Source organism: Meles meles, chromosome 3 (assembly GCF_922984935.1).
Source record: "Meles meles chromosome 3, mMelMel3.1 paternal haplotype, whole genome shotgun sequence".
Lineage (NCBI taxonomy): Eukaryota > Metazoa > Chordata > Mammalia > Carnivora > Mustelidae > Meles > Meles meles.
The window spans coordinates 65,574,848-65,601,481 of NC_060068.1; the positions used below are offsets into that span (position 1 = coordinate 65,574,848).

Sequence of the window (26,634 nt, forward strand, 5' to 3'; positions counted from 1 at the left end):
TATATATATATTTATTTTTATTTGTTTATTTACAGCATAACAGTGTTCATTGTTTTGGCATCACACCCAGTGCTCCATGCAGTACGTGCCCTCCCTATTACCCACCACCTGGTTCCTCAACCTCCCACCCCCCCCACCCCCCTGCTGCCTCTTCATAACCCTCTGGTTGTTTTTCAGAGTCCATAGTCTCTCATGGTTCATCTCCCCTTCCAGTTTCCCTCAGCTCCCTCTCCTACATGGATTTTTTTCCAATTATCCTTCTTTTATTTATTTTATATATTTTAACTGTGGGTGATTTCATATATATGTTATTAATAGGTTTCTTTAAAAGTACATTTGTATTTTAGTATATGACTACAAGATTGTAAGCAATCATCCTGAAGATAAATGTTGTATTTTCATCATTTATTTATTACACTAATTTAATGATTTAATGAACAAGGCAGAGCTCTTGGCCTCAAGTCTTTGATAATCTAACAAGCAACTACAATACAAATTATTCATTATAATAATGGGAGCATGCACAAGATGTTGTAGGGTATTACCCAGCCTTGGGAGTGATAGGGAAGACTTTTGACAGAAGTTGATGTCTTGTTTGAGTTTGAAAAAGAAGTAGGAATTATGCAGGGTGAAGTGAGGGCAGAGGACAGGACTTACTTTCTTTTTTTTTTTTAAGATTTTATTTATTTATTTATTTATTTGGCACAGAGAGAGAGATCACAAATAGGCAGAGAGGCAGACAGAGAGAGAGGAGGAAGCAGGCTCCCCACAGAGCAGAGAGCCCAATGCGGGGCTCAATTCCTTGACCCTGAGACCAAGACCTGAGCCGAAGGCCAAGGCTTTAACCCACTGAGCCACCCAGGCACCCCAGGACTTACTTTCTAAACAAAGGAAATAGCACAGAGAAAAGAAAGTTTGGCACAATTAGGTTACTGGAAATTGTTCCCTGCAGTTAGAAGACAGAGAGTGTTCTCTGTGATCTCCTGCCAAGGGGAAAGGGTGTCTTTTGGATCACCTTATATTGCAGAGCAGTGGTAAGAGATGCAGTTAAAGGTAGAAGTCAGATTATGAAAGGTCTTAAATGTCATACTAAGTTTGAACTCGATCTTGAGGGCAATGATTCTGCTTTGAAGCATCTAATAAGAAGTGAGTAACTTGGCAGCATGTTCATATTTGCATTTTTAGAAGTTCATTCCTGCTACAGAATTAGAACATTTACATAGGCAATCCTAAAGGCAGTAAAAATGGGGGACCATTGTAGTCATTCACTTGTGAGATGATAATGGTTTGAGCTAAGCCAGAGGGAATGAGAACAAAGAGCAGTGGTCGGATTTAGGATACAGCTGGGGACAAAATCAGTGAGATTTTAATGATTGATTATATGTAGAATTTGAGCAAGAGAACAATAAAAGATGCCCAGATATTGCCTGGAAGTGGGGAGCAAAGGTGGTGACTTAGGTTTGTAGAGGAAATTTCTAGTGCAGTGTTGAACTGGTTGAGGTTGAATTATCTGTGGGACATCAAGAAGTAAATGACTATCAAGCACTTGGAAATATGGGTTTGGAGCATTGAAGAAAAATTTGGGATAGAACTAGACATGAGGGAACAATAGCTTCTAGATGGCAAGAGACGTCATGTTTTGGACATAATAGGGTATTATACAATTTTGAAGATGGAAAATGTGAATAAATTGTCTTCATTGTCTAATACCATGACATGTTTAGGGAGTTAGTCTTTGGTGTTAAAGCTTCAAAGATATACTTGTACAAAATGTTTTCATGATCTTTAGTTTTTATCAGTTTGATCTTTGGGGCTTTTCTCCCCCACATTATCCAGGTTTTAGCTTTAATCACAACATGTGTCAACTATTGAAATAAATATAACAAAATGAAATTATTATAGAATCGTTAGAATTAAAGAAAGAGGCATACATTTATTAGGGCTTAGCAGGCTAGGGGAAATATAGAAACCCCTGGGTTTATATGTTTAGATTTCTCCCGGTTCTACAAATAAAATGTGTATGGAAAACACTTTTACAAAAACGTCTATTTTTAAATAATTTAAATAGAGAATATTTGTTAGTCATTTTCTGCTTATATTCAGCTTATAGAGATACTTAAAATATTTGTTAGTAATTTTCTGCTTACTTTTAGCTTATAGAGATACTTAAAATTTTATAAATCTAATAATTTAGATGTATATTTCTTATAATAGAAATATTTTCAGATATAAATGTAGAAATGTAGCTGAATTTTTTAGTGTTATACTCTTCTATCATAAGACCACTGTAACTTTCTGCTTTACAATTCCCAAGTATATACATATATATTTTAATATCTTAGGTATACCAGAATGTGATTTCCCCTCAAAATATGGTTATTTTGAATATTTTGTTCCTGAAGATCATGGTAGCAATTAAGCTTAACAGTAATTTACTAATACTTGAATACTTTAATTTATTCTCTAATTTGAATTTTCAGTAGTAGTTCTTTTGTATTGATATTATTTTCAATGATCTATCACCATCTTACTTCTTAGGCTATGTAAGCAAGCATATAATTTAATTTTTGATTACTATGATAATAATTAGATACAGTGCATAATACATGATAGTTATTTTCTTTCTAGGAAAATGGTTCTCCTGAAGAACATGCAATCTATGTGTGGGACCATTTCATAGCTCAGTCTGCAGCTGAGAATGTGTTTTTTGTTGCTCACAGCTATGGAGGACTTGCTTTCGTTGAACTGGTAAGTGCACATGTAACTCTGTTTTAATTCCCAAACTCTTTACAGGCTTGTCCTCCCCACTCACTTTTAATTGATATCATTACTTAAATTACTTTAAGAAGGGTAAAAACAAAAATATTGTGAGTAAACAGTTTTATAATATTTGGAAGAGTGTTTATTTATTTTATTGTGGCCGAGCTTTTCAGTGCTAACCAGAAAGCTTTTTGCCTATTCCTTATTTGCATATTACTTCTTAATTTCTATAGTATAGAGCATTTTCATAGATTTTATGATACATTTATTTCCTGTGTTATATGTACAACTATTGAAGCATGTGTTATTTGTAAACTGTTTAAAATTTCAAGAGACCTTTTGAATATTGGAGACTCTTTTGTTTACCTTTTACCTCCACAAGTCAGTACTTGATACTTGATCAGAGTTCATATAATTCATATTTAAACTATTAGAAGGTTTCCATTAATCTGCTAAGTGGAGTTCATTGTTTGGCCCTAAAAATCTTTGCATTTCAAAGTAACCTGATTCTTGAAGTTAAAGTTGTGTACATATAGAAAAAATTATCAAGATTTAAAAATTTTGTCTGTATCATATGCAATGTTACAAGTGCCACACCTTGTGCCACTATGAGTGGCTAATGGGATATAATCAATACAAAAAATGCACTGATGAAGAATTTATGCCTCCATGTCCATAAACCTTCTGTTACAGAGAAGTAACAGTGCTATAATAAAGTGATAAATTTGATAAAAGTGCATTTGGCCGTTTTAAATCCAAATAGCCTAACGTGGACCTTAAGAACAGGACCGGCATTGTTGTCTAACTTCTGTTTGAAAACTTTGGTGTGCATTTCTCTTTGTTGTGGAAATTAAATATATTTTCATGGCCTTTTCAACCTCCCCATACCTTCTTGCTCACCCACATGATTTAGATATAAAACTGGTCGTGACACCTGGGAATATCTTAGCTGACCTAACTTCACAAATGCTTATGTACTCTTAAGATCGATAAATAAGTAAATCTTTTATTAAATGGATTTCACTTTTAGAAATTATTCTCAAGTACTTTAAATTCTGCTGCATTTATTTATTTTAATATGTAATAGATATTTTAAGATAGCTCTTTAACATACTAGTTGTGAATGTTGTCTTTCAGTTGTTTTTCACTTCTTTTAGCCCCTACAAATACAGATCTACGCACACACACATACACACATACGCACATAACATATATGTGTACCTTACATTTTCTTTGTAAGCCATAAATTACTTAAAACTTGAAATTTCATTGGCTTTGTAGAGTAACTTAAAATGCGTCTGAAAGCCTGTAGGACTACCCAAATTCCAGATTACTATAAAACATAAATTCCCCCCCCCCCTTTTTTTTTACTCTAAGGTAATTTATAAATGCCTTTTGTGCCTCAAATTTGGAATTAAAGTGAATATTGGGTAGTTTTTTAAATGAACTTAAGATGACAGAGTAACAGATGACCAGTGTGTCAGTCCTATTTTGCCTGTCCTTCTTGTCACACACTGGTGGATATTTCTCTACTTTTGTTCCACTTTAATATAAAGCACACAGATGTTTCAGAACAAGACTTGACTTCTGACCTTGAGGCTATTGGGGTCAGGGTCCTCAGGGCCTGTGAAATTATCACAAGCTGAGCTAAAGTTTTTCTCCATCACAGGAAGTAACCAGTAAGTAAGAAGTTAAAAAGGAGCTTTGTCAGAGAGACAAGATGGTCTCAGTAAGGGTCAGCTTCTGTAGTCTGCTGTCTCTGCAGGAGGTGCATGCATGGGAGGAGGAATATAATATAACCACTGGCACATCACATATCTGTCAGGCAACACCAGGACTGAGAAGTCTATTTAATGTAATGTACCTTGTTTAGGTTTGAAAATATTAATGGCGATTATCTCAACTTCATAATACTTGCTACTTTTTGTGAAGTAACTTTAATGGGGGTATGTTATTAGGGGTGTACACATGGTGGCAAAAGAAGAAAAAGTGTTTCCTGACTTAATAATACAGATTCTGCTAAGCAAACAACAATAACTAAAACCACTGAGGAGTTTTACATAAATTTTTGACAAAGCTTGATTAATAATATGTTTAAGGCCATTATGTTTCTACTTAATTTCGAAAGGATTTTTGAAAGATAGCATAGTTAAAGAAACAACAAAACCATTGAAATGGTTTTAAACCTTTGCTTTCGCCCGAAAGTTAAATACTATTCTTTCCTATTCTCCCTGATATTCTTTGGGGAAAAGTCAGTGTTTAAAATGTTGGCAAATATTTATTCTCTCAGGATTTTTTAACGTGAGTGTAATGTTATTGAAATTGTTTTACATGGATTCAAAATTTTAATGTTAACTTTACAAGAAAGCGAATTGTGGACATCTTAAATTATGTTTTAGAATTTTGTCACAATAGTACATTGTACACATCAGGCGTTAAATCCTTTCAGTCAAGTTTGACTGTTTTTGAATTATCATAAAATTTTACTCCTGCTTAAAAGCTCTCTACGTCCTCCCTCCCTCTCTCTTGGAATCTCGCTATCTCTCTTTGTCTCTATCTCTTGCCAACCCCCTTCTTTTTGGAGCAGTCTTAGTTTGTAGTATCATGTTTGAATGCATGGAGTTTGTTTTTCTACCACTCTCATATTCTCATATTATAAAATGTATCTTGCCATTTAATTAAATTAAAATTGTGTATAATTGTTTAATATTAAATGTGCTGCTAATAGATATCTGAAAATAAATTACTTTTACATTTAGAGCACAAAATATTTGTGGGACTTTCATATTTTTCTAATTGTTGTTTTTGAAAACTGAGAACATTTATGATTATATCCTATTTTAAATTGTTGAGTTTCTCCTGAAAAATGTATTATAATAAGAGGTTTGTTTTCAAAAAACCAATGCTCATTTTATGGTAGTAAATCTTGGACCTAACCTCATAAAAACAGTATACAGTTTACTAAAATAATGAGAAAAGTGATAGTAAAAATATCCTTTTCACTGCATTTATAATCACCATATGGTAACAACCCAAATTTCTAATGCTCTAAACTTTCTGTGATCCTTGTAAAAATAGCTGTTAAGACAGCTCTGGTAGCAGTTCCAGCATTCACTCATTAAAGACAAAAGGGAAGACAGAAAGAACTATTTATTTTTATGAATTTTAATGAATTTTAAAAAGTAATATATCTGTCCAATGTTATCTTTTCTGCATATTGAAATAGATTCAATATAAAAACTTAGTTATTAAACCTTCATTTACAAAGTCTTAAATTTCTGTTTTTAGAAATTCGCTTATATATATATGAAAGAATAAGTAGTCATAACTAAAACACATTTACCAAATTCATTCAGAAAGACGTCTACAAATAATGAAGTTTACTTTTGCATTTATTAGTTGTTAAAAATTAAGCTAATTTTTTAAAATTTACTGTCATTAAAAACAATACATTTTTAAGGTTTTCATCATCTCTTTCATTATAATGAAGTAATTCCATTGCTTACATTGTTGGTCATTTAAAAGTGCCTTGCTCTTGTCTTTCTAGCTGATAGTTTCACAAAATCAAGCAACCTTAAAATTTTCTTATATTCGGAAAGAAGTTAGCTTCACTTTGTCAATGCCCAGTTTCCAATCTCAGCTCACCTTACCTTCCATGTTTGCAGTGCTCAATAAATCAATTTGCATTCAGATTTCTTTCTTTAGCCAAAGTGAGAGTGTTGACGCTTTTTTTATAAAACACAGTAAACAATTTTAGTAAATGTATTTCATTAGTTTATTGAATCATCTTAGCTGATATAAAATTATTATTTTTCTTCCGGCTTTTATTTCCTTTTCCGTATTATTAGTGATACGTTCACAACCGCCACTAAAAACATCACTTAAAATGTGTGAAAACTGCTCCTTTTGAAAGTGTATCTCTACCCACTTTTGATTTTGGTTTTTCCATGCTTGTCAGCACTTGATTGGCACCTCACTTGCATGTGAATTAAGGAATGAAGGGAACACTATTTCCCTGCCATTGTTCCATGCTGGGCTCCCTAGCCTTCAGGCAACCTAAGCTGACCTTCAGCAGCTGATAGAGGACTAGTTTTTGGACATAACTGTGTGAGGACACTTAAGCTCAGTCTACTCTGGGTCAGTCTTTAAAAAAAAAAAAAGAAAAAAAACGCCTGAAGCATGATTTGGATTTACGCTGAAGAGAAAATGGAATGCGACTGAAAGTATTTGGGTTTACCTTCAGGGACATCAGCTAACTATGACCTTAAAGAAGCATCAGTTACATTTTGTCTACAAAGAACGAAGTAAATTAGATATTGGTACTAATGTGATCAGTGAGAAAAGCTACTGGAATCAAGAATTGAGGAGAGATGGAATAAGCAAAGTATAAAGCAAAGAAAAATTGAGCCATCACAGTATCAGAATAATTCAGGCCAAAAAGACTTCTTACAGACCTACTTTAAAATGTTGGTAGTAGAGCAAAAATAAGTTGCCATCTAAAATATAACCTGAATTTCTGATTTGGTTGCCTGCATGATACAAACAGCACGTTAATGTATGGGATGGTTACAACTTGTTGTGTTGGATGCTCTCTTAATTTTTGAGTTATTTTATAGGAAGATGGTTTAGTTTATGTAAATATTTTGCATGCTCCTAAAGAGAAGAGTTGGAGATTATTTTTATCACCTGTATTCACTTTTATTTCATGCCTTTCAAGTAGTATAGATAACTATATTTTGATTGATTGTTGGTAATACTAGTTTTAGGAGTTAGTTGCAAGAATCCGAGTGAGATCCAGTGAAGGGCTTTACCCACGTAGAAGTAGTGAGAGTAAGTATGCATTCGAGATGTTAAGGAGGAGATTCTACATGGCTTAGTGACACTGAATCCAGAAAGCTGAATGAGAAGAAAAAGGGTATGGTATATCCTTCCCCATACACACAGTATCAAAGAAGATATAAAAGGAATCCAAGCACAGCAGATAAATAATAATAAACAATGATTATCCTGATACTTAGGTATTTGGGGAAGTGTTTGCACATACCATGTGGTTAATAATAAATGAATAAGTGAGATATCAAGTCAGGGTTTTAAAAAGAAAAGGAGAGAATTATACATACAGATGTGATTTGTTAGTAAACTTCACAGGAGTTACCGGTGTGTTGGAGTTTGATTTTTTTTAACTTTTACTCAACTGATTATTAATAAGCATTAAGAGGACCACTGTTTGAAGGAATAACTCTGTTTGTTCATTTTTATGTTAACTCCATTCCTTTTGTCCCATCTCTAACCACCTAACACATTTTGTCATTTTCCTCTGAAATATTGATCAGGTCCTTTCTTCTCTCTGCCCACTGTTAATTTCATCATTTTACAACTATATCATTGTACTCTTCTACCTGTTTTCTACTGGCTCTCTTTACTTTTTATTTCACACTATATAGCACACCATAGATAATATTATTTAAAAACCCCTTTTACCAGGCTATTCCTGAATCACATTGGCTCCAGGTGTCTGCTGAATTTAGTCTCCTCTCTGTAAGACCCTCTGTATAATCTGATTATTTCTTTCCAACTATATTTTTCCTACTGGAAACTTTGAATTCTAGTCTGATTTCCTTACTTCTATTGCCCCATCTCAACTACTCATCCATCCCTGGCCTCCAAGCCCAGTGTAGTAGAAGAACACAAAACTCAGATGACCTGGGTTTAAATCCTAGTTCTGATACCTAAAAATTATGATGACTTGGGTCAGATCCCTTTTTTGTGTCCTCCTCTAAAAGTACCCACCTCACAGCAAAGTTTGAAGATTAAATTAGAAAATTCCTGGTTTTGAGGAATTAAACCAGTTAATTATGAGTCCAGATGCCCACAGGAGATGCTTATTTTCATTTTTGCCATTGCCATTTCCCCCTTCCAAGTGAAAGAATTTCCCTCCTTACTAGATTTTTTACAAAGTATTCTCACTTAACTCCCCATTTTTCTGTAGTATTTTTATGTTTCACAAAGGAAAACTTAAGTTTTGTTTTACTAATTAGTTTTGTTTTTATCTTTTTATCTCTGAATCTTATCTTGCCCAAGTTATCTGGAACAACTGCTCTTGTTCCACCACCCCTCCCCAAGTTTGGAAACAATATATACTCCAATAACATGAGGAGGCTTAAATATCTGCAGAGTTAATTGATCTATATAGAGAGTTTGAGCACTAGCAGTAACCCTTTTACTAATAAAACTTAATAATTCTTCGTGCCCTCCATGGAATATTGACTAATTTGGGAATTCTGCCTAATCAGTTCTTTCACATCAGACAATAATACCTACCCTTTCTGTTCCTGGTGTTAGTCTCTCATAGTCTTCTTTCTACTAGTGTCGTCATCCCTTCTGCTGACTGAAGATTGCTTCTCTCTGACTCACTCTTCAAAGTATAGTCTTCTCAGTCAAAGAAGAAAATTATTAAAGTAAGTTTTAACTATATCCTCATAATGTTATATAGCAATGTATGCAAATAGTCTAGGAAACTTTACATTTCATCCCCAATTATGAGTTTAATATACTCTTTCTTTGATAATTATCTTACCTTTGCTTATTTCCTTTTTTTCACTTTAAAAAAATTTTTTGAGGTTAATTAACATACTTATTGAGATATAAATAAGATTTTTTAAGCTTTCTTGAAATCTAATTTGCATGCCATAAAATTCATCTTTTAAAGTGTCCAATTCAGTGGTTTTTAGTAAGTCCACAGAGTTGTACAACTATCACCACCATCTAATTTTAGAATATTTTCATCATCACAAAAGAAACTCGATACCCATTAGCCATCACTCCCCATATTTACAATCCTACCAGCAATGTAGAAAAGTTCCAGTTTCTCTACAACCTCATCAACACTTGTTGTTGTTTGTCTTTTTATTTCTGCTATTCCAGTGGGGGTGAACTGGTATCTCATTATGGTTTTTATTTGCATTTCTCCAATGACTAATGATTTTGAACACCTTTTCATGTGCTTATTGGCCATTTATGTATTTTCTTTGGAGAAATGTCTTTTAAAATTTTTGTCTTGTTTTTTTGTGTTGTCATATCGTTGAGTTCTAAGAAATCTCTATATATTCTGATACAAATCCCTTATCAGATACATGATTTGCAAATATTTTCTCCCATTCCGTGGGATAGTTTTGCACTTTCTTGATGATATCCTTTGAAGTCATAAATTTTTTATTTTGATGAAGTTAAATTCATCTAGTTTTTATTTTATTTTTGTCACTTGAGTTAATTTTTGTACATTGTGTGAAGTGTGGTTCAACATAGTTCTTTTAAGTGGAGATATTCAGTTGTCTCAGCACTATTTGCTGAAAAGACTATTCTTTCCCCCTTTGACTTTTCTTTGCATCTTTGACCATAAATACATAAGGGTTTGCTTCAGGATTCTTAGTTCTATTTCATTGACATATGTGTCTCTCCTTATACTAGTACCACACCGTCTTGATTATTGTAGCTTTGTGGACTAAGTATTGAACTTGGGAAGTGTGCACTCTCCAACTTTGTTCTTCTCTTTTTTGAAGATTGTTTTGGCTATTCTTGGTCTCTTGCATTTCCATATGAATTTTGAGATGAATTTGGAGAGTATGGCCATATTAATAAAGTCTTCCATTCCATGAACATAGACTTTCTTTCCATTTATTTAGATCTTTTTTCAGAAATGTTTTATTGTTTTCCATGTACAAGTCTTACACTTCTTTTGTTAAATTTATTGCTCAGTATTTTACTCTTTTTATGCTATTGTAAGTGAAATTATTTCTTAATTTCATTTTCAGATTGTTCGCTGTTAGTGTAAAAATACAATTTTTATGTGTTGGTCATATATTCTGTAACTTTGCTGCAGTCGTTCATGTGTTCTGGTGTGTGTGCATGTGTTCATTTCTTAGAATTTTCTATGTTCAAAATCATGTAATACTGAATAAAACTAATTTTACTTCTTTTCTGATCAAGATGCTTTGCTTTTCTTCTCTCTCCTTTCCCTCCTTCCCCAAATGATCTGTCCAGTATAATGATGAATAGAAGTAGCTAGAGTAAACATCCTTTTTTTCCTGGTCTTAAGGGGAAAGCATCCATTGTTTCACCATTAAGTATGATGTTACTTGTGATTGTTTCCATTCTTGGTAGATCGTTTCCACTAAGGACCTTGTGTGCTTCTTAATGCTTATATCCCTCATTCACACCAAGATCAGGTTGCTCAAGTCTGACATGGAGGAAAAATTTCACTAATCTTTAATAAGAATCTTCTTGTAGAAAAAGGATCCATATTACTCCATTAGAATTACCTTTGGAAAAGGCTTTTTCAGTATCCACATAAATGGGTTGCATCCAGGTCTTATTGCCCTACGACTGTGCAGCTGCAAAATTGGGCACTCTATCTGTTAATTCAACAGACTTCGTGGAAACCAGTGGTAAATTAGCACAATAACATGTTAAGGAGAACCCAGAGAAATTGAAATATTAGTTTGTTAGATACAAATCTTTCTACAAGAAATATTTCCTTTTCATTGGTTTTATAAAATATCTTAATGAGAGATTTTGCATTTTACTGCAAGTATAAGAGCATGATAGACTATTTTAGACCTTTTTATAAAGGGAATTGTAGAAAAACACATTTCAGTTAATAAAGAGGCTATTTTTACTATACTATGACATTATGATAATCATTCAATATAAAGCACTTCCCCAAATAGGATTCCCAACCACAGTGACACCTCTGATTTGACACCGCAAGTTGAAAAGGGCTCTTAGAGGACAAAAATTTTATAAGCAAAATGATTTAACTTCGGTTTTAGAAATTAGACTTCAATCCTTATTAAATAACTTACTCAAATTAACTCCAGGGAAGCCAGATAGACTCAGACTTAAAGCATACTAGGTCCATGTTGGGATACAGCTTGAGAGAACAAAGGTAGAAGCCAGATCTGGGCAGCGGTCTCATTACTAGAGTTTAGAATGGGTTCAGGAAGAGCTAATTTAGCTGGAGAGATTGACTTTGGAGGGAATAGCAGGTGGACCATTACTAGGAAAGCCTCAGTAGAGCATGGTGAACTCAGGCTTAAATTAAGAGGTATAATCTGGTTTCAGGGAACAGAAAATCAAGGCATTGGGTGATAAATGAGTAAATAAAATGTAGTCAGTGGTTCTAAGAGTACCTCTTCTCCCCCAACCATACCCTACATCACAGCATTATAGGGAAGGAGAAGGGGAAAAAAAGAACAGGATCCAACACTGGGAAAGGGATAAACAAAACAAGGTTTAAGGCTTCAGGCACTGGCTAAGAGTTTAGAAATGGAACCCTTTCCTGAGAAAGAAAGAGGTTATAGCAGTAGGCAAAAACATCAAAAGGATTATGAAATGATGAATCAAGGCTGAAGTCCAATTTATGTGGCTTAGGTCAGAATGGGATATAGTAGAATACTGCATTTAAGGTTATTTAGTTACGCAAGGCTTATCCTTGGTGTACTGGTTACCAGGTTTCTATGGCAATAAAGGGGATGAGGTCGGAAGAGCTATCATTTTTTCCTGTTCTCATGGCTCTGAAATGATCACACTATGGGTGTAAAACCTTTTGTGCCCAGAGAAACAAAGTGATATTCTTCTAAGCTGCTGTGTTCTTAACTTTTAGAGTTGGAGACTTTTAACCCCTATACGTATGTCAGTTTTCTCTCTTCTCATATTTTTTGTTACTGGTTTTCAGCACCTTTTCAGTGAATAAATTTAGATCACAGTAAAGCCACCTGGATCTCATAAGTTTGACTTATAGAAATTATTTCTTGGGTTTGAATATTTTGCCCTCCAAACAATAAATGGTTTAGAAAACTTTTAAAGATACTAATTCTTTTTTTTTTTTTTTCATTTGAACATCCCATTCAGGGGAAAATACTGGGAAAACAGATTAAAGCACATGATACCTGGCTGCAAGAAGGTGATGACAGACTAAATAGGAAGCACATTTAAACAGTGATAGATAGTAAGATGCTTGTGAAGTGGGGTTGTAGCCAAGATGGTAACTGCCCCGAAATGAAAATCCACAACATAAATTTGGCTTGGTTAAGTATTGGGAAGGATTATTTCTGTTAATAAATTGATATGATCTTTTTATCAGAAAATAAAAACTCAGTAATGCTTTTTTACCCTCGTCTCCTATAAACCCAGAGTTATGGCTAGTTTTTTATTTCATTAAATATTCGCATCCTTGATCATGTATTGAGTGTCTTAATTCATAAGTATATCTTGTTTAAGTCATCTCAGAGTCCTTTTCTTAATTGGCAAAGAATAAATAACAAATTCATTATTTTCGGTGGTTCCCATTATGCTGCTAGCCAGGTTGGGCCTATAATAAGTATATACTCAATAAATAGTTTTTGATCCTATATTTATATAGAGATAAGTTATCAAAAGTAGATTTCAGATGGTGCTTCCTTGAGTCAGATGAAGAAAAGTAAGGTGTGGGCATTCATATTGAGCCACAAGATAGTGCAAAGCAGGGTGGATGAGAGAACAAAGTTAATTATTTAAGATGTAAAACAGGGACATTTAGAATCAGTATGCTTGAGTGTGTAGGAGGTATTGTCTGAGAACCCAAAATTTTGGACACTTAGAAGGGCCATTAATGGAAATTGGTCAGTGAATGAAGAAAAACAGCTAAGAAGATATTGAAATCTCTACTCAAGGGAAGTAGCCAGACCTAACCCTAACCCCAAAACTAGTTATGTTTTCTCTGATTAAATTGAGCAAGTTAAATCTTATATCCTCTAGGAAAAAAAAAAATGCCTATTTAAATATGTATTAGTGTATTCAGCTTTCTTCTTAGTTTTCAAAACCTTATTTGAATTTTTCCCATAAAGAAGTTTATTTAAGAGCATGAGAATACAATAAAAATTTATATTTAATATTTCAGTGACAATTTTATAATTGAGTCAAATGATTAAAAAGTATTCTAATTTCTAATATATCTAGTTTATGCCTAATATTCTTAACATCTAACTTCTGACATCTAACTTCTAACATCTTATCTCCAAATTTCTCTACTACAGTAATTAGACATCTGGATTAAAAGAAAAACTTAGCATTTATCTTTCTAAAAGAAAGGCACTGGTCAGAAAGATAAAGCACCTCAGCTTTCTCCTACAGTAAAAATTCCCTATCTTGACTTATTTCCAGTTATTCAGAATGCTGTATAATTATAAATGTTGATTTCCAAAAAATTCTAGTAGCCTATCTGCTAACAACAAAGAAACCTTGACTTTCTCAATAAAGTGGTACCCTGTGAACAATTATCATAAAATGATATGAGATCACTAGCCCCTATACATTGCCTTTGTTGTATTACTGCTCAGTTTACCTCAGAAAAAATTCCTATTTTCAGTTTTGCATTTTTAGGATATCTATCTAAGTATTAGACATATTTTTGTTTATAGTATGTCTGTATATTAAATGTGTAGAAATATATTAACTATCTTTAGTATATTATAAACCTTCACATCTGGTAACACTTGCATTTACTCCAAGATCTTACAAGAGATTTTCAAGTAAAACAGATACCTTCAAATCTGATGGCTGTATTAGAGCCCTTTCTCACTCTCCTAGAGCCCTGTCATTGCTATTATAATGGAATCTATATAATGTGTCAGCCAGCCATGGGGACCCAAGGCATGGTTGGGTCAAGAACAGTTCTAAGCAATTCATAGCAGTGTCTTTTTAAATGGACATTTTAAATAGAACTGGCATTTGTGAGTGTCTTACACATCAGAAAGTAACAACAGCATCTTAATGTTCATCATGAGCTTCACTAATACTTTTAATGATACTTAGTGTGGGTGCGCCTGGGTGGCTCAGTGGGTTAAGCCGCTGCCTTCGGCTCAGGTCATGATCTCGGGGTCCTGGGATCGAGTCCCGCATGGGGCTCTCTGCTCAGCAGGGAGCCTGCTTCCCTCTCTCTCTCTCTGCCTGCCTCTCTATCTGCTTGTGATCTCTCTCTGTCAAATAAATAAATAAAATCTTTTAAAAAAACAAAACAAAACAAAAACAAAAACAAAAAAGATACTTAGTGTGCACCAGACACTGTCCTTACCATATACTTTATATAAATAAATTTTATCTCATTTAATCCTTATAAATCTTTGTGAGCTTCGTACTGTTATCCCCATTTTACAGATGAGAACCATTTAAGCGTATCTTTTCTTCCTTTGAAGGCAGACCTGTCATTTTGTTACCCTGGGTTTTGGTGTGTTTCTTCTCTCATCAGGTACCTATGCCATATAAATGGTGTAATATACTGACAATGGTGACTCTTATCTCTAAAACAACCTCCTGGTTTTTCCATATATGTTAGGATTTAAGTCTACATTTCTCTGTTGAAGTACATGATGATTTAGTTTTTATTCTCTATCCTATTTACTGCTTATTCTTTCTGTGCCTTCCATGCAAACTTTCAATTTTAATCAATTCTTAATTACCCAAATTAATGAAGTGGAAAGAAGGTGTGGAAAATTTAAAATAACAGGCAGTCCCCAAATCATTTATGTTTAAATTTTGAGTATGTTTTGTTGTGGTGCTCTGGAAATTCAGTTTAAGCTGAAAAATTGAAAACCGTTTATGAAGATCTGAAAGCAGATGAATTTCCTTGGCCAAGCCCCTGGTTCGCTCTTCTTTGTAGCTCATTCCATGCTTGGAAATAGACAGCTGTCTTCTAATACCAGCAAAATAGACTTGACCTTTCAAGTCTCACTGGAAAAATTTCTGCTATCAGTATTTGCTCCTTTGCCGTATCCATATCTGTAAGTTACACCTGGAAGTAATAGCTTTATGACATAGCAGCTACCAAGTACCAGACATTATTTTAAGACTTGCTTTGTATATATTAATGCGTGCAATCCTTAAAACAACCCTATGATATAGGTATTAATATTATTCTCAGTTAATATGAGAACACTGAGGCACCAAAATGTTAAGTACTAAGATCACACAACCAGTAAGTGATGGAGCCAGAATTTAAACTTAAGTTTTCTGGCTCCAAAGTCCATTTTTATAAGTCCATTCTTATGCAAACTGCCCCTCAGAAGAGAGTACTAGTTTAGGATGCTACTGGATGTGGTCATTAAACATTGTTTTAGCAAGGCATTTTATAACTTAAGTTTAACTCATTTAGGTGGGTATATTAACTCTGTTGTACAGATGAAAGACGGGTTGAGAAACTTGTCCAAGTTTGCACAGTAAGGATTAGATCCAGAATTGAAATCCAATTTGAAATCAAAAGCCAATGTGAGAATTAATGAATTTACCCAAGAAACAGTCTTCCCTCTGATGGATTTTTGAAAAAACTGCATGAGATAAATTTATTTTAAAATTGGGTATTTTTTAGGGGCGCCTGGGTGGCTCAGTGGGTTAAGCCGCTGCCTTCGCCTCAGGTCATGATCTCGGAGTCCTGGGATCGAGTCCCGCATCGGGCTCTCTGCTCAGCAGCGAGCCTGCTTCCCTCTCTCTCTGCCTGCCTCTCTGTCTGCTTGTGATCTCTCTCTGTCAAATAAATAAATAAAAAATCTTAAAAAAAAAAATTGGGTATTTTTTAGGCGTGCCTGGGTGGCAAATGCAGTTAAATGTCGGGCTCTGAGGTCATGATCTCAGGGTCATAAGATCGAGTCCAGAGTCTGGCTCTGTGATCAGCACAGAATCTGCTTAAGTTTCTCTCTCCCTCTCCCTGTTCCCCTACCCCACCGCCACCACTTGCTTATGCACCTGCACTCTTGTCCTGTCTCTAAAATGAATAAATCTTTAAAAGAGGATATTTTTAATTAATGAGGGAACTTTCCATTCAAAAAAATTCTACACTTATATTTGTAAAGTACAAAATTCTTTAGTAAACTGAATATCATACCTTTTAAGCTGAGAATCTGCTTTTAAAAGCAAAAAATCACGTATTGTGCAGATTTAGATCAGGAAGAATAGAATTTCATTATTCATTGCCTATCATAATGTCAACACTATCAAATATTAGTTGATAGTATTCCAGAATTGTTTTTCTCTTTTTCCTACATAGTGGAGAAAATATAGCAATTCAAATATTGTAACAAAAAGTTAAATCATAGTTGCTTCATCCTTTGAATTTTACTTACTGTAAATTGGAGTTTACATTTCACTATGAATACCAGACTACTCAAAATTCTTACATTCAAAATTAAAATTGGAACAAGGAAACATTTGAGTCCCTATAATTAACTGCTACTTCATGCCTTTCTGATTTATTATAAAGCACTGCATCTGATATCTAATACTTAAAAAGCTAAAAAGGGGTGTTCATGGTGCTTTGATTTTATATCTCCATGCTTGCTCCATGTAAATACTAAAGTTTTCATAAAGCTTTAAGTCTAAGTAAAGAGGATAAAACAAATGAATGACATATTTTCATATACCTTAGGAAAAAAACCTTATTAACACTAAATGGAAACGTAAAATCTTACCAATGTAGAAAGCACTGGAACTGTGAAAACTAAAAAGTAAGCTATGTTTATCCTGCACAGTCTCATATTTCTCTTCATTGGCTAAATAAATGAGTGTTTTAAGATATCTGTGTCCTTTAAACAGCTAAATAAATAGCTTTACATAGTGAACTTTATATTAGATGTCAGAAATTCATATTTTACATAGGGTTTTGCTAAGGAAAGTTCATACATCAGCAACTAAAGGAAAATCACGTATTTTATTTTTAACATTGGAAGTATTTGCTACACACCTTTTAGAAAATGCATCTGCAGCTCTTTTCAAATTTAAAATTCAAAGTTAATGTAGTAACAGATATTTACTGGTTTTTATTCATTTGGTAGTATCTTTATTATTGTTGCTGACACTGTAATTCTTTTTAAAATATGATTTTGACTTCTTTAAGCTTATGAAGGGCTTTTAAAAATGTGAATTCCTAAAGGGAAATAGTGGGTTTAAAAACAAATGAAAAATGAAAATATTTAGGAAATAATTTTGCACAAGAACTTCCTTGAACACCTGATAATTGAGCATTTTTGATGTAGCCTTATACAGCATCTGACTTGCCTTCAACACCCTTTAACGGGGATAGAGCTTTGTGTACTAACTTTGTGTACTAAGTAGCTCTTGAGCTCATTATGCATTCTAATCAGATTTTAGAGTGGTTTTTGGAGATACAGATTTTAACTTTAAAGGAAAAACTGCTCCCCTATCAGTAGGTTAACCCCGATAGAGAATAATCTTTGGTGACTGAGAATGATGATTATAATTTTATATCTTGAATTATTTTTCCTACAACATTTTCATTTATTCCCTGTTCAAGAACTACCTGAGACAGTGTCTGCTTTTTTTTAAGGTTTTCATTTCCAGTTCATGAATACAAACATACTGAAAATTTAACCTTCTGATACATCAGCAAAATTCAGCTATGCCCAGAAATTTTAAGAAATCAGAATTTTGTTTGCACACTCTCGAAGGTAATGCTGAGTGTTTCTCCCATGATGTTTTCTTCCTCTTTGCTGCACTCTAGATCCCAGAAAGGGTTTTTAACCAGCTATTAAAAATTACCCATTTTAAGAATCTGCAGGAAGTGTGAGGTATTCATCAGTATATATTTACTGTCTGAAGCTGATACAGCTGTAAGGTTTTTTAGATCCAATTGATCTATTGCGCATGTTCCTTCCCTAGGTTGCAGGACGTGCTTCTATTTGCATAAGGCCCTGGGCAAGGTTCTTTCTTGCATTGATTGGCCTGTCCAAGGCAGCCTGATGTGTTCTTGCATTGATCACTTTGTCTTTTCTTGGAAGACAGTGTTACACTGAGTTCATCTCAAACATTCTAGGGAGAAGGTAAAACTTTACTGCAGATGTCTCAATTTTATTCAGATGTTCCTTTGAGTATAGGCCCTTTTTGCAAGGATAAGTATCTCTTTTTTTCTTAACTAATTTGGATGTTTCTGCAGTTTGAGTGCAGTGTAGACTAGATTATATTGAAAAAGCTACGTTAAAGAAAATTGCCAGAGTATATGCCATTTATCTTGTGCTATTTTTGTTTTTAAAACAGTGTATCTCGCTTCCAGCTTAAAATCATTTTCTTTAAAGATGATCTCTTAAACCTAGGCATAAACTAAAATTTACTGGTGTTGTGATAGGTTACCACTTATCTTTACTAGCTGTATAGATTCCTTAGTTTCAGTGAGACATGCATTGCTTTGTGTAAGAAAATAAGGAGTTTTATTAGTTTCACAGTGAAACAGTAGTCCAGAATGACTTGCCTGTTACTATTCATCATTATTAGTAAGTAATATAAAGGTGAATGGTATGTCAAATATGGAAATTATTAAGCAACTACCTATCAGTATTAACTATGTAAACTTTATTTCATTATATCATAACTTTTGTGGTAGTGTGTTATTTGGTGATAATGGAAACCTGAGTTTAAGAATTAAGTCTTCAACCAAATCTATAAGAAGTTGAGCAATGAATGTTTTGCAGTTTAGCCCTCTTTATTGGCTGGTCCTTAAATCAACATTTAGATTGTCTGCCAAAGAACATATTTGCCTACACAGCTAATTATCAAGAAAATGCCCATTACCCCCAACCTATTTACTACATCTTTAGTGAGGAACTGGTGAGACGAACGTAGGCTTCTGTCAAGACGCAGGGCAATATCCTCCTCCCGGCCAGCTTGCTGTTTCATCAAAGCCTATGTGAATTTATGAGAAGATTTACTTTTGGCAAAGATTTAGAAATGTGTCATGGCTGAATTTGATTATTGTGCTGTTGGTAATTAAACTCTGCTACGACAATTCCTTAATGGTTTCAGAAAACATATTTAGTAACACTTTCCACAAATCAGGACATTTTCATATATGCTCTTTTATCTTCATCAAACAGGTCACTATTTCTGACTATTGTTAAAGTATAGAAAATAAATGTCACAGAAAACCATTGCGCCAATTATTTCACTCCATGGTGTCACTGTGGCCTCACTCGGTGTATCACAGGACCCAGAAACCTTCTATTTTAATAATTGTTTTGTAAAATTTGATAGGAAAATATAGAGATCACATTTCTTTTATTTGTGTCACAAATGCTAGAATTCATACTTTAAAATTAAACCTGGAATGAATTCAATGTTTATTATACAAGGGCAATAACCATGTCAGGTTGTTAGATAATGTCATTTGCTGTTTTAAAGGTGTCTCTAAAAGCTACAGCATTAATGAGATATATATATGAGTTAGATGAAATTTTTTCATCAAGTGGAAATGTCAGTAAACAGTTATTATTAATTTAAATAACGTGTTAAAAAACTGGGCCATATATTGGAAAAATTAATTTTGGGGGTGATTGAAGCTTAAATTAAATTAAAATGTGTTAAGTTGTTGATCATTTATATATATATTCATATAAATAAGAAAAAAGCATTCATAGAGTAGTGACATAATTTTTTCTAAAGTTTATTTTTTTTTCTAAAGTTTAAATATAAGTTTGGTAGTTTGGGAAAATAACTTGTGAAAATACCAATGAAAAAGGCATAAGAAAGTATTGAAATGAAAAACATCTCTAATTACTTAAAAACAGCTCTTCAAAACTGAATCCAATCTGTGGAAACATAGATATTACCTTGCAACTTTTGTTCAGTGCATCTCAACTTTGTGCAAGTATAGCTCTCTGAAATGGAATTGTATAGTGTTTGCACATTTTTTTCCAGCTAAAATGAAACGTACATCATCTTGCATAATTTACTTGTCTCTGGTGGTTAAATTTGCATATCTGAATGAGTAAGTATATATCTTAAGCTCTTGCTAGATGTAAAATAATCTCATGAGTGGAGGAGAGCTCTTTTACCTCAGAAGTCAGAGGAGTCTATATTTCACAGCAACCCATGATCAAACAAGCTAATTCAGATGCTGGAAAGTGCTTTTGCTTAGCTGTGTGGAAGAACCATTGACTGCATACAACCAACAAGTGTATGGTGCGACAGGAGATGCATTGAAAACCCCTTATAGGACTGAATGACAACCCCAAATACAAGTGACCGTGTGCAGCTATGAATAGGTATAAATACACACTTCAGCTGGCCACATTTTTTGCTCTATAATTCAGTCACAATTGCTGTATTTCTCCTCCAAATTTACACCACATAATCAGCTGCTTGAATGGACCCACACTAGAGAAATAATAATTCAGTATTTGGTGGGGGAGAAAAAGAGTTTGACCTCTGTGGTATTCTGTCAAGATGTTGTATCCTGCCCACTCTTTTTATTACTGCTCAGGTACTACTCAGGACCTGAGACTTAGAAGAGTCCTCCAGACTTTCCCATGCAGGGATATCAAGGTCTGAATATGAAATATGTTCTCTGTGCTCAGTCTCTTTGTAAGACATATTTAAGGAAACTTGGTGGGGGAGGGGAGAGGGTGGGCTTTGTTTTCAGGTGCTGGGAAACATAAAAATGGTGAAATAGCTGGTAAAAAGTTGTCCACTGAAATCCATTACTTTCCCCCTTATCTAATGAAGAAGCAAGAAATTTCTAAAAAGCTTTCAAGCTTAATGGGATTTCAAATACAGGAATAATTATTTTTAAATCATAGAAGGAAGGATATACTGATTTCAGCCCTCTTCTCATTTTTTCATTTCTCATTCTCATTTTTTGACAAAGCATCATATATTTATTGATGATTTCTAGAAGTTACCATATTTCCAGTGTATCATATTGTAAATCTGAGAATTTCTAGTAACACCATGGTAACTTAGTAGTAAAAATTATTAATCATTAACTATGTATTAAAAATGTATCTCTTCATAAAATCTCAAGAAAGAGTTTTTTATTTGTTTAATGATATACAGTTTGATCTTTCATCTTTAAGGATATGCTTGTAAATTTCCTGTCACTGTCTATGGTAGTATTATATATAGCACTCTGGTTGCTTAAAAACTTAAGTTTTAATTGTAACTATGATTTTTAATTCATATTAGTATATGTAAAAGTTCTAAATTTTTCAAGATACAATTAAGTATAAAAATCAGTAAGATATACTCTGTTTTATGCAAAAGTATTACTTTTCTGAAAATAAAGCAAATAAGAGGCTATATAATTTCTGAGTAAAATAATAGTCTACTACCTTTCTCTTACTTTTCCTCACTCCTGCCCCAAGATAGTATTTTAAGAAATGGTATGTGTTAGTTAATAAGCAAGTACTGACCACTGTTGGTATATATAACCAGCTGTAAATGTTTAAAATATCTCTGTGGCTAAAGAAATAATGTCAAAAACTAATACTTGTGTTCTGCTGTATTTGTTCTTTCCAACTTTTAACAATATTAAATCATTCCTGAAAGTACAGTACAGTTTTGCTTTATCATCCTGAAGAAAATGTTTTCAGTGTAATGATAGTTGTTGATTAAAAATATATTATGGTGAGTTATTTGATACGTATTTATGATTGTGTAAGTATGTGGAAGCACTTAATAATCTTTGTGATATCATATGCCTGAAGAGATAGTTACTTGAATGAATACACATATGTTAAGGAAATACCTTCCTTTGAAATTATTTAATCTCTTATACTCTTTTTCTGCCTCTAAGCACTTTACAAGAATCTTCTTGTTTGTAGCTGTTTAGAACACAGATGCAAAAGAAAATCTGTATTTGAACATTCTTAATGTAGGCTTTAAGAAGTTAAAGCTAAAAGCTCACATTGTGAAAATTTATCTTTTTGGTATCTGTGTACATATACTTTCAAACTCTTTTATCTGAGATGTTGTAGAGAAGAATCAAATGTAATCATGGTCATGTTAATGCTGGTGATAGAATACATGGATTACAAACCTTTTCCATTTCTTTTAACCTTATAGGAATAATAATAGCTCCTACTCACCATTTCTATACAGCTGTGTGTGAACCTAGTAGCTTCAGTCTTCATATTTCTAGCCCAGCATCTTTCTCATTCAACAGGCATGGACCTGTTTATCTTACCCTGTTCTACAGCACAGAAAAGCTGGCCCAGACATTTATTCATATATCCCCCAAATCTACAGTTACAGAAATGTTTTGTGTTAAATCTAAAAAATTCTCAATTTTTACCTCTGAGGATGGAAGCTTTTCTTAATGGTGTTCCATTATCTCTTAGCTTTTAGAAGTTATCCCTCTCTTTTTCTTGCGTTTTTTGGGAAGTGATGTGGGTCAGTGGCAGGGTAGGGTTGGAAATCTCATATCACTTTGTGCCTACATTAATAACAAATAATCACCAAATATCTTATAGTGAAATTAAAGATGAAACTACAAATATCCATAAAAACAAAGATTTGTAAAAGAGATAAAAGAACACAACTACTTCCTAAAAGTAATGTTTTTGCCTATTGAAGACTTATAGGAAAGTACTTGATGTTTAGTGCTAATTGCAATAGCATTTTGTTCAACCATTCAGCAAAGTAAAAAATCGGGCCTCTCCCCACAATTATACAACTTTGGTTTTTCATTATCACCTATCTAAGCAGGTACCTATTTTTACTGATTTAGGATAAAATTCCCTTTCCTGCAGAAGTTTTAATGATGTAACGAAATAGGCATTAATACAATTAAATTGAAAATAAATATGTCCATCTGCTTAACCCAAGATTTTAACAGCCCTGCCAAAGTTAAACTTCTAAAAAAACTCAACTGTAGGCATTTTACAACTTTTTACTAAATTTAAATAGTTGAAAGTGTCAAGTTTCTGCTTTAGCCAGAAGTTATAGTAAAAGTCCTAAATACCTATCAACTTTTAACTATCATTTGGACCTTGTGTTTATGCATACTGAACTATTGCGTTTACACCTTCCTCATTTTAAAGATGTAGCAATTTAAACACACACTGGAGTCCTTTCATAAAAGACTAATTATGTCCTTGCTTTTAAAACTGCAAACTGGTAGTATGTGCATTACTGGTTTATGTGGGAAAGTAGTTGACAAATAATTTCCTATATAAATATATGTTTTAAATAGCCTAGAACTCCTTTTTTTTTTGCCTTGTATTTTTATGCAAATAAAATCTAGCAATTGTTTTTTTATTAATTTGTTTTTCATTAGTAATTTCGTCATCATATATACCTAGTCCTCTGGCTTTTCCTGTCCTTTTTGTTTATCATTTTTATTTGTATGGGTGTTTTCTTTTACATTGTTTTTGTTTGCTTTCATTTATGGGTTCTATATCAAAAATCACTTGATAAACTAGTAACCTAAACAGTATTTTATTGAAGGAGAAGCTAAGTTTACCTTTTTTGTCATCTATATCACTCTGTAGATATCTCAATGCTCTTTAAAAATAACTTCTAAGTTTTCTCATAGATTATATTGAGAAAGATTATTATTCAGTTCAGTTCCATACAGTATGTGTAATTCTTTTTATATTTTAATTTTGTGTGTTGCATTTTCTTCTAAAGACAAATGTAGATTTTATCTATTTGTATTTCAAATTTTAGGATAATATTCAGAACATGCACCGTAAAAGTTAGACCGTTTTTAAAATCAGTCTTTAATATAAGCTAAATATGCTAATCTTCATGTACCAGCAAAAAAGAGAAAAAATGTTTAAACACTCATTACAGGTTTAATTATAGTTTCGGATGGGTTTTCGGACTCCATTCTGGCCATTCCGCTTTAGCCATTCAGGCCATGCTGCCTGTATTGTGTATTCAGCAGTTCCTATTAGACGTCTTCACAGTGACTGATTCTGCTGGGCTTGCTGACACCCGCTTCATGCATGGCCTGCTGTGCTGGGTGGAATATTTTTTCTGAGCTGCCTGGAACATTAAAGACATCTTGGCCATGTCAGTCTGTGTACAGTGTGTGTATGTGTGTGTATGTGTGTGTGTGTTCATGTGAGTATGCATTCCTGAGCAAATCGTATTAAGTAAATGATTAGATGGTGTAATTTTATATACATGTAAAATTTAAAATTTGAATAATGATGGATTTATAATTTATTACTGCATATATTTTTAGTAATTTTAGTTCAGTCAACATTAGCAAGTTTCCTTTAGCTTTTAGTGTCTGTAATTATTGACACTAGGGGGCACTGCTTATCCTCAGTTGCATCTTTCTTCAGGAAATGAGTAAAAATACTCAGCTGATTTCTGTGCTCCTACTTTAATTAACAATTGAATTTAGAGAACTCTAGGCTATTTAATTATTTGTTATTTTGGTTTTATTTCTAATGCCTATATGTAGTGCTAACAAAGGGGGTGGAGCTATTGATTCTCACAAACAAATACAGTATCCAGTGCCCCATACAGTAACTTTTTTCCCCCATTGGAAATGTCATTCTTGGCAAAACCAGAAGGGCAAGTTTGCCCAGTGATGAGGTTTAGATCCCTTGCCAGCTGTGCTTCTAGCCAGCAAGTGTGATGAACAGCTTTAGAAATCAAGTGAGAGAAAGCATTCAAGAGTTAGTGTGATTCATTTGGATAAAGGTCAAGAGAAAGATAAGCAAAGCGTAAGAATGAAAAGCACAAATAGCAATAATTCTTACCTTTTTTGCTTATAGAATTTCACTGGTCTTATTTGTAATTTTTAAGCACGTACTTAGTTCAAAAGTGACCTGCAATTCTTCTAAAGTATTTTAAAGACTGTATTTAATCTTGTAATTTAGCTGATCACTTAAAAATGAGTAAAGAAAAGTAGATTCATGACTTTCATAACTATATTTATAGATTAGAACCATAACTACTAGTTGATAGTCAGATGACAACACAACACAAATGACAACACAAAACTAAACTTTTTCAGTTAGCAATGATCATTTTATCTTCTTAAAAATTTAAAGGTTTATTCTGTTCATTCTTTAGAATCTTAATGTCTATTCTAAGCCTAAATACTCATGTTCACACTAAGGAACTACCTGTAACCTCTGAGGACATTAGTGAGTTTGTTCTATTTTTAAAATAAAACTCTCCCCCACCCTTCCCCCCCATCCAAAGGTGGAAAGCAATCAGTGGTCTATAAAATAAAGACAACTATTTTTTTCTGCTTTCCTAATTCATCAGATCTGTGGGAGAACTGGTAAAATTTTTATATTCTTCTTCTTTATAGTTGTAGCCAGCCATACATTATATACTAGAAAACATTCAGTTATATCATGCCCTGGTTTTATTAGCTAAAGATACTGATTTTTAACTGAGCAATTAGAAATTAAGTATTTTTACAGATTTTAAACTTTTGATGGCATACATTTTATATCCAGACCAAAAAGGGACAAAAATATTGCTAGTATAGAGAAGCTTGATCTGAACACCAGTAAAGTACCAGAGCATAAACTGATGGGCAGTTTTAAACAAAATTTATAAAATACCTTTGTTTTGTGGGACTCCATATTGGGTTCTACTACGTGGGTATTATAATGAGAAATTATTTAAAATTTTTCACAGAGAAATTGATACGTGCATTATCATGGTTGATTTTTTTTCCTTTTCTAATTTTCCAAGGTGATTTCTTGATGTTTATTGAACAAGGTATGCTTTTAAATACATTGAGTGACTAGTTTGGTGAGATTTCTTGGGGGAATAAAACTTTCAAGGTTAATATATATTTCATAGAGAAATATTATCTGTTAGTTTTCTTACAAGTATTTTTCTTATTATTCCTGTGTAATAGAACATAAAAGCATTAGCTAATTTAGCCTCATCTCTCATCTTCAGTAATAGATTTGTCACTTACTAAAAATAGACACCCCCTATTTAGACCTTACCAGTTCGTAAACAAAACACTGATTAGTTAATATGGGGCAGCTTTTGTTACATTTACCATTTTATAATTTGAAATGTTATTTTTCTAGTACTCACCATCTACAAGCAATCAGATGCCAGCCCGTTTATAAT

General features: G+C 33.3%; 1 protein-coding gene across 6 annotated transcripts in view; it reads left to right on the forward strand.

Annotated features, from left to right (window-relative positions):
• Nucleotides 1–26,634, forward strand: part of FAM172A (family with sequence similarity 172 member A) — a 429,585-nt gene that overhangs the window by 239,834 nt on the left and 163,117 nt on the right. For all 6 annotated transcript variants that reach the window (XM_045999245.1, XM_045999240.1, XM_045999242.1 and 3 more), the window contains one exon: nt 2,629–2,748. In XM_045999245.1, the coding sequence (XP_045855201.1) occupies nt 2,629–2,748 (120 nt within the window). The remainder of the gene's footprint in view (nt 1–2,628; nt 2,749–26,634) is intronic.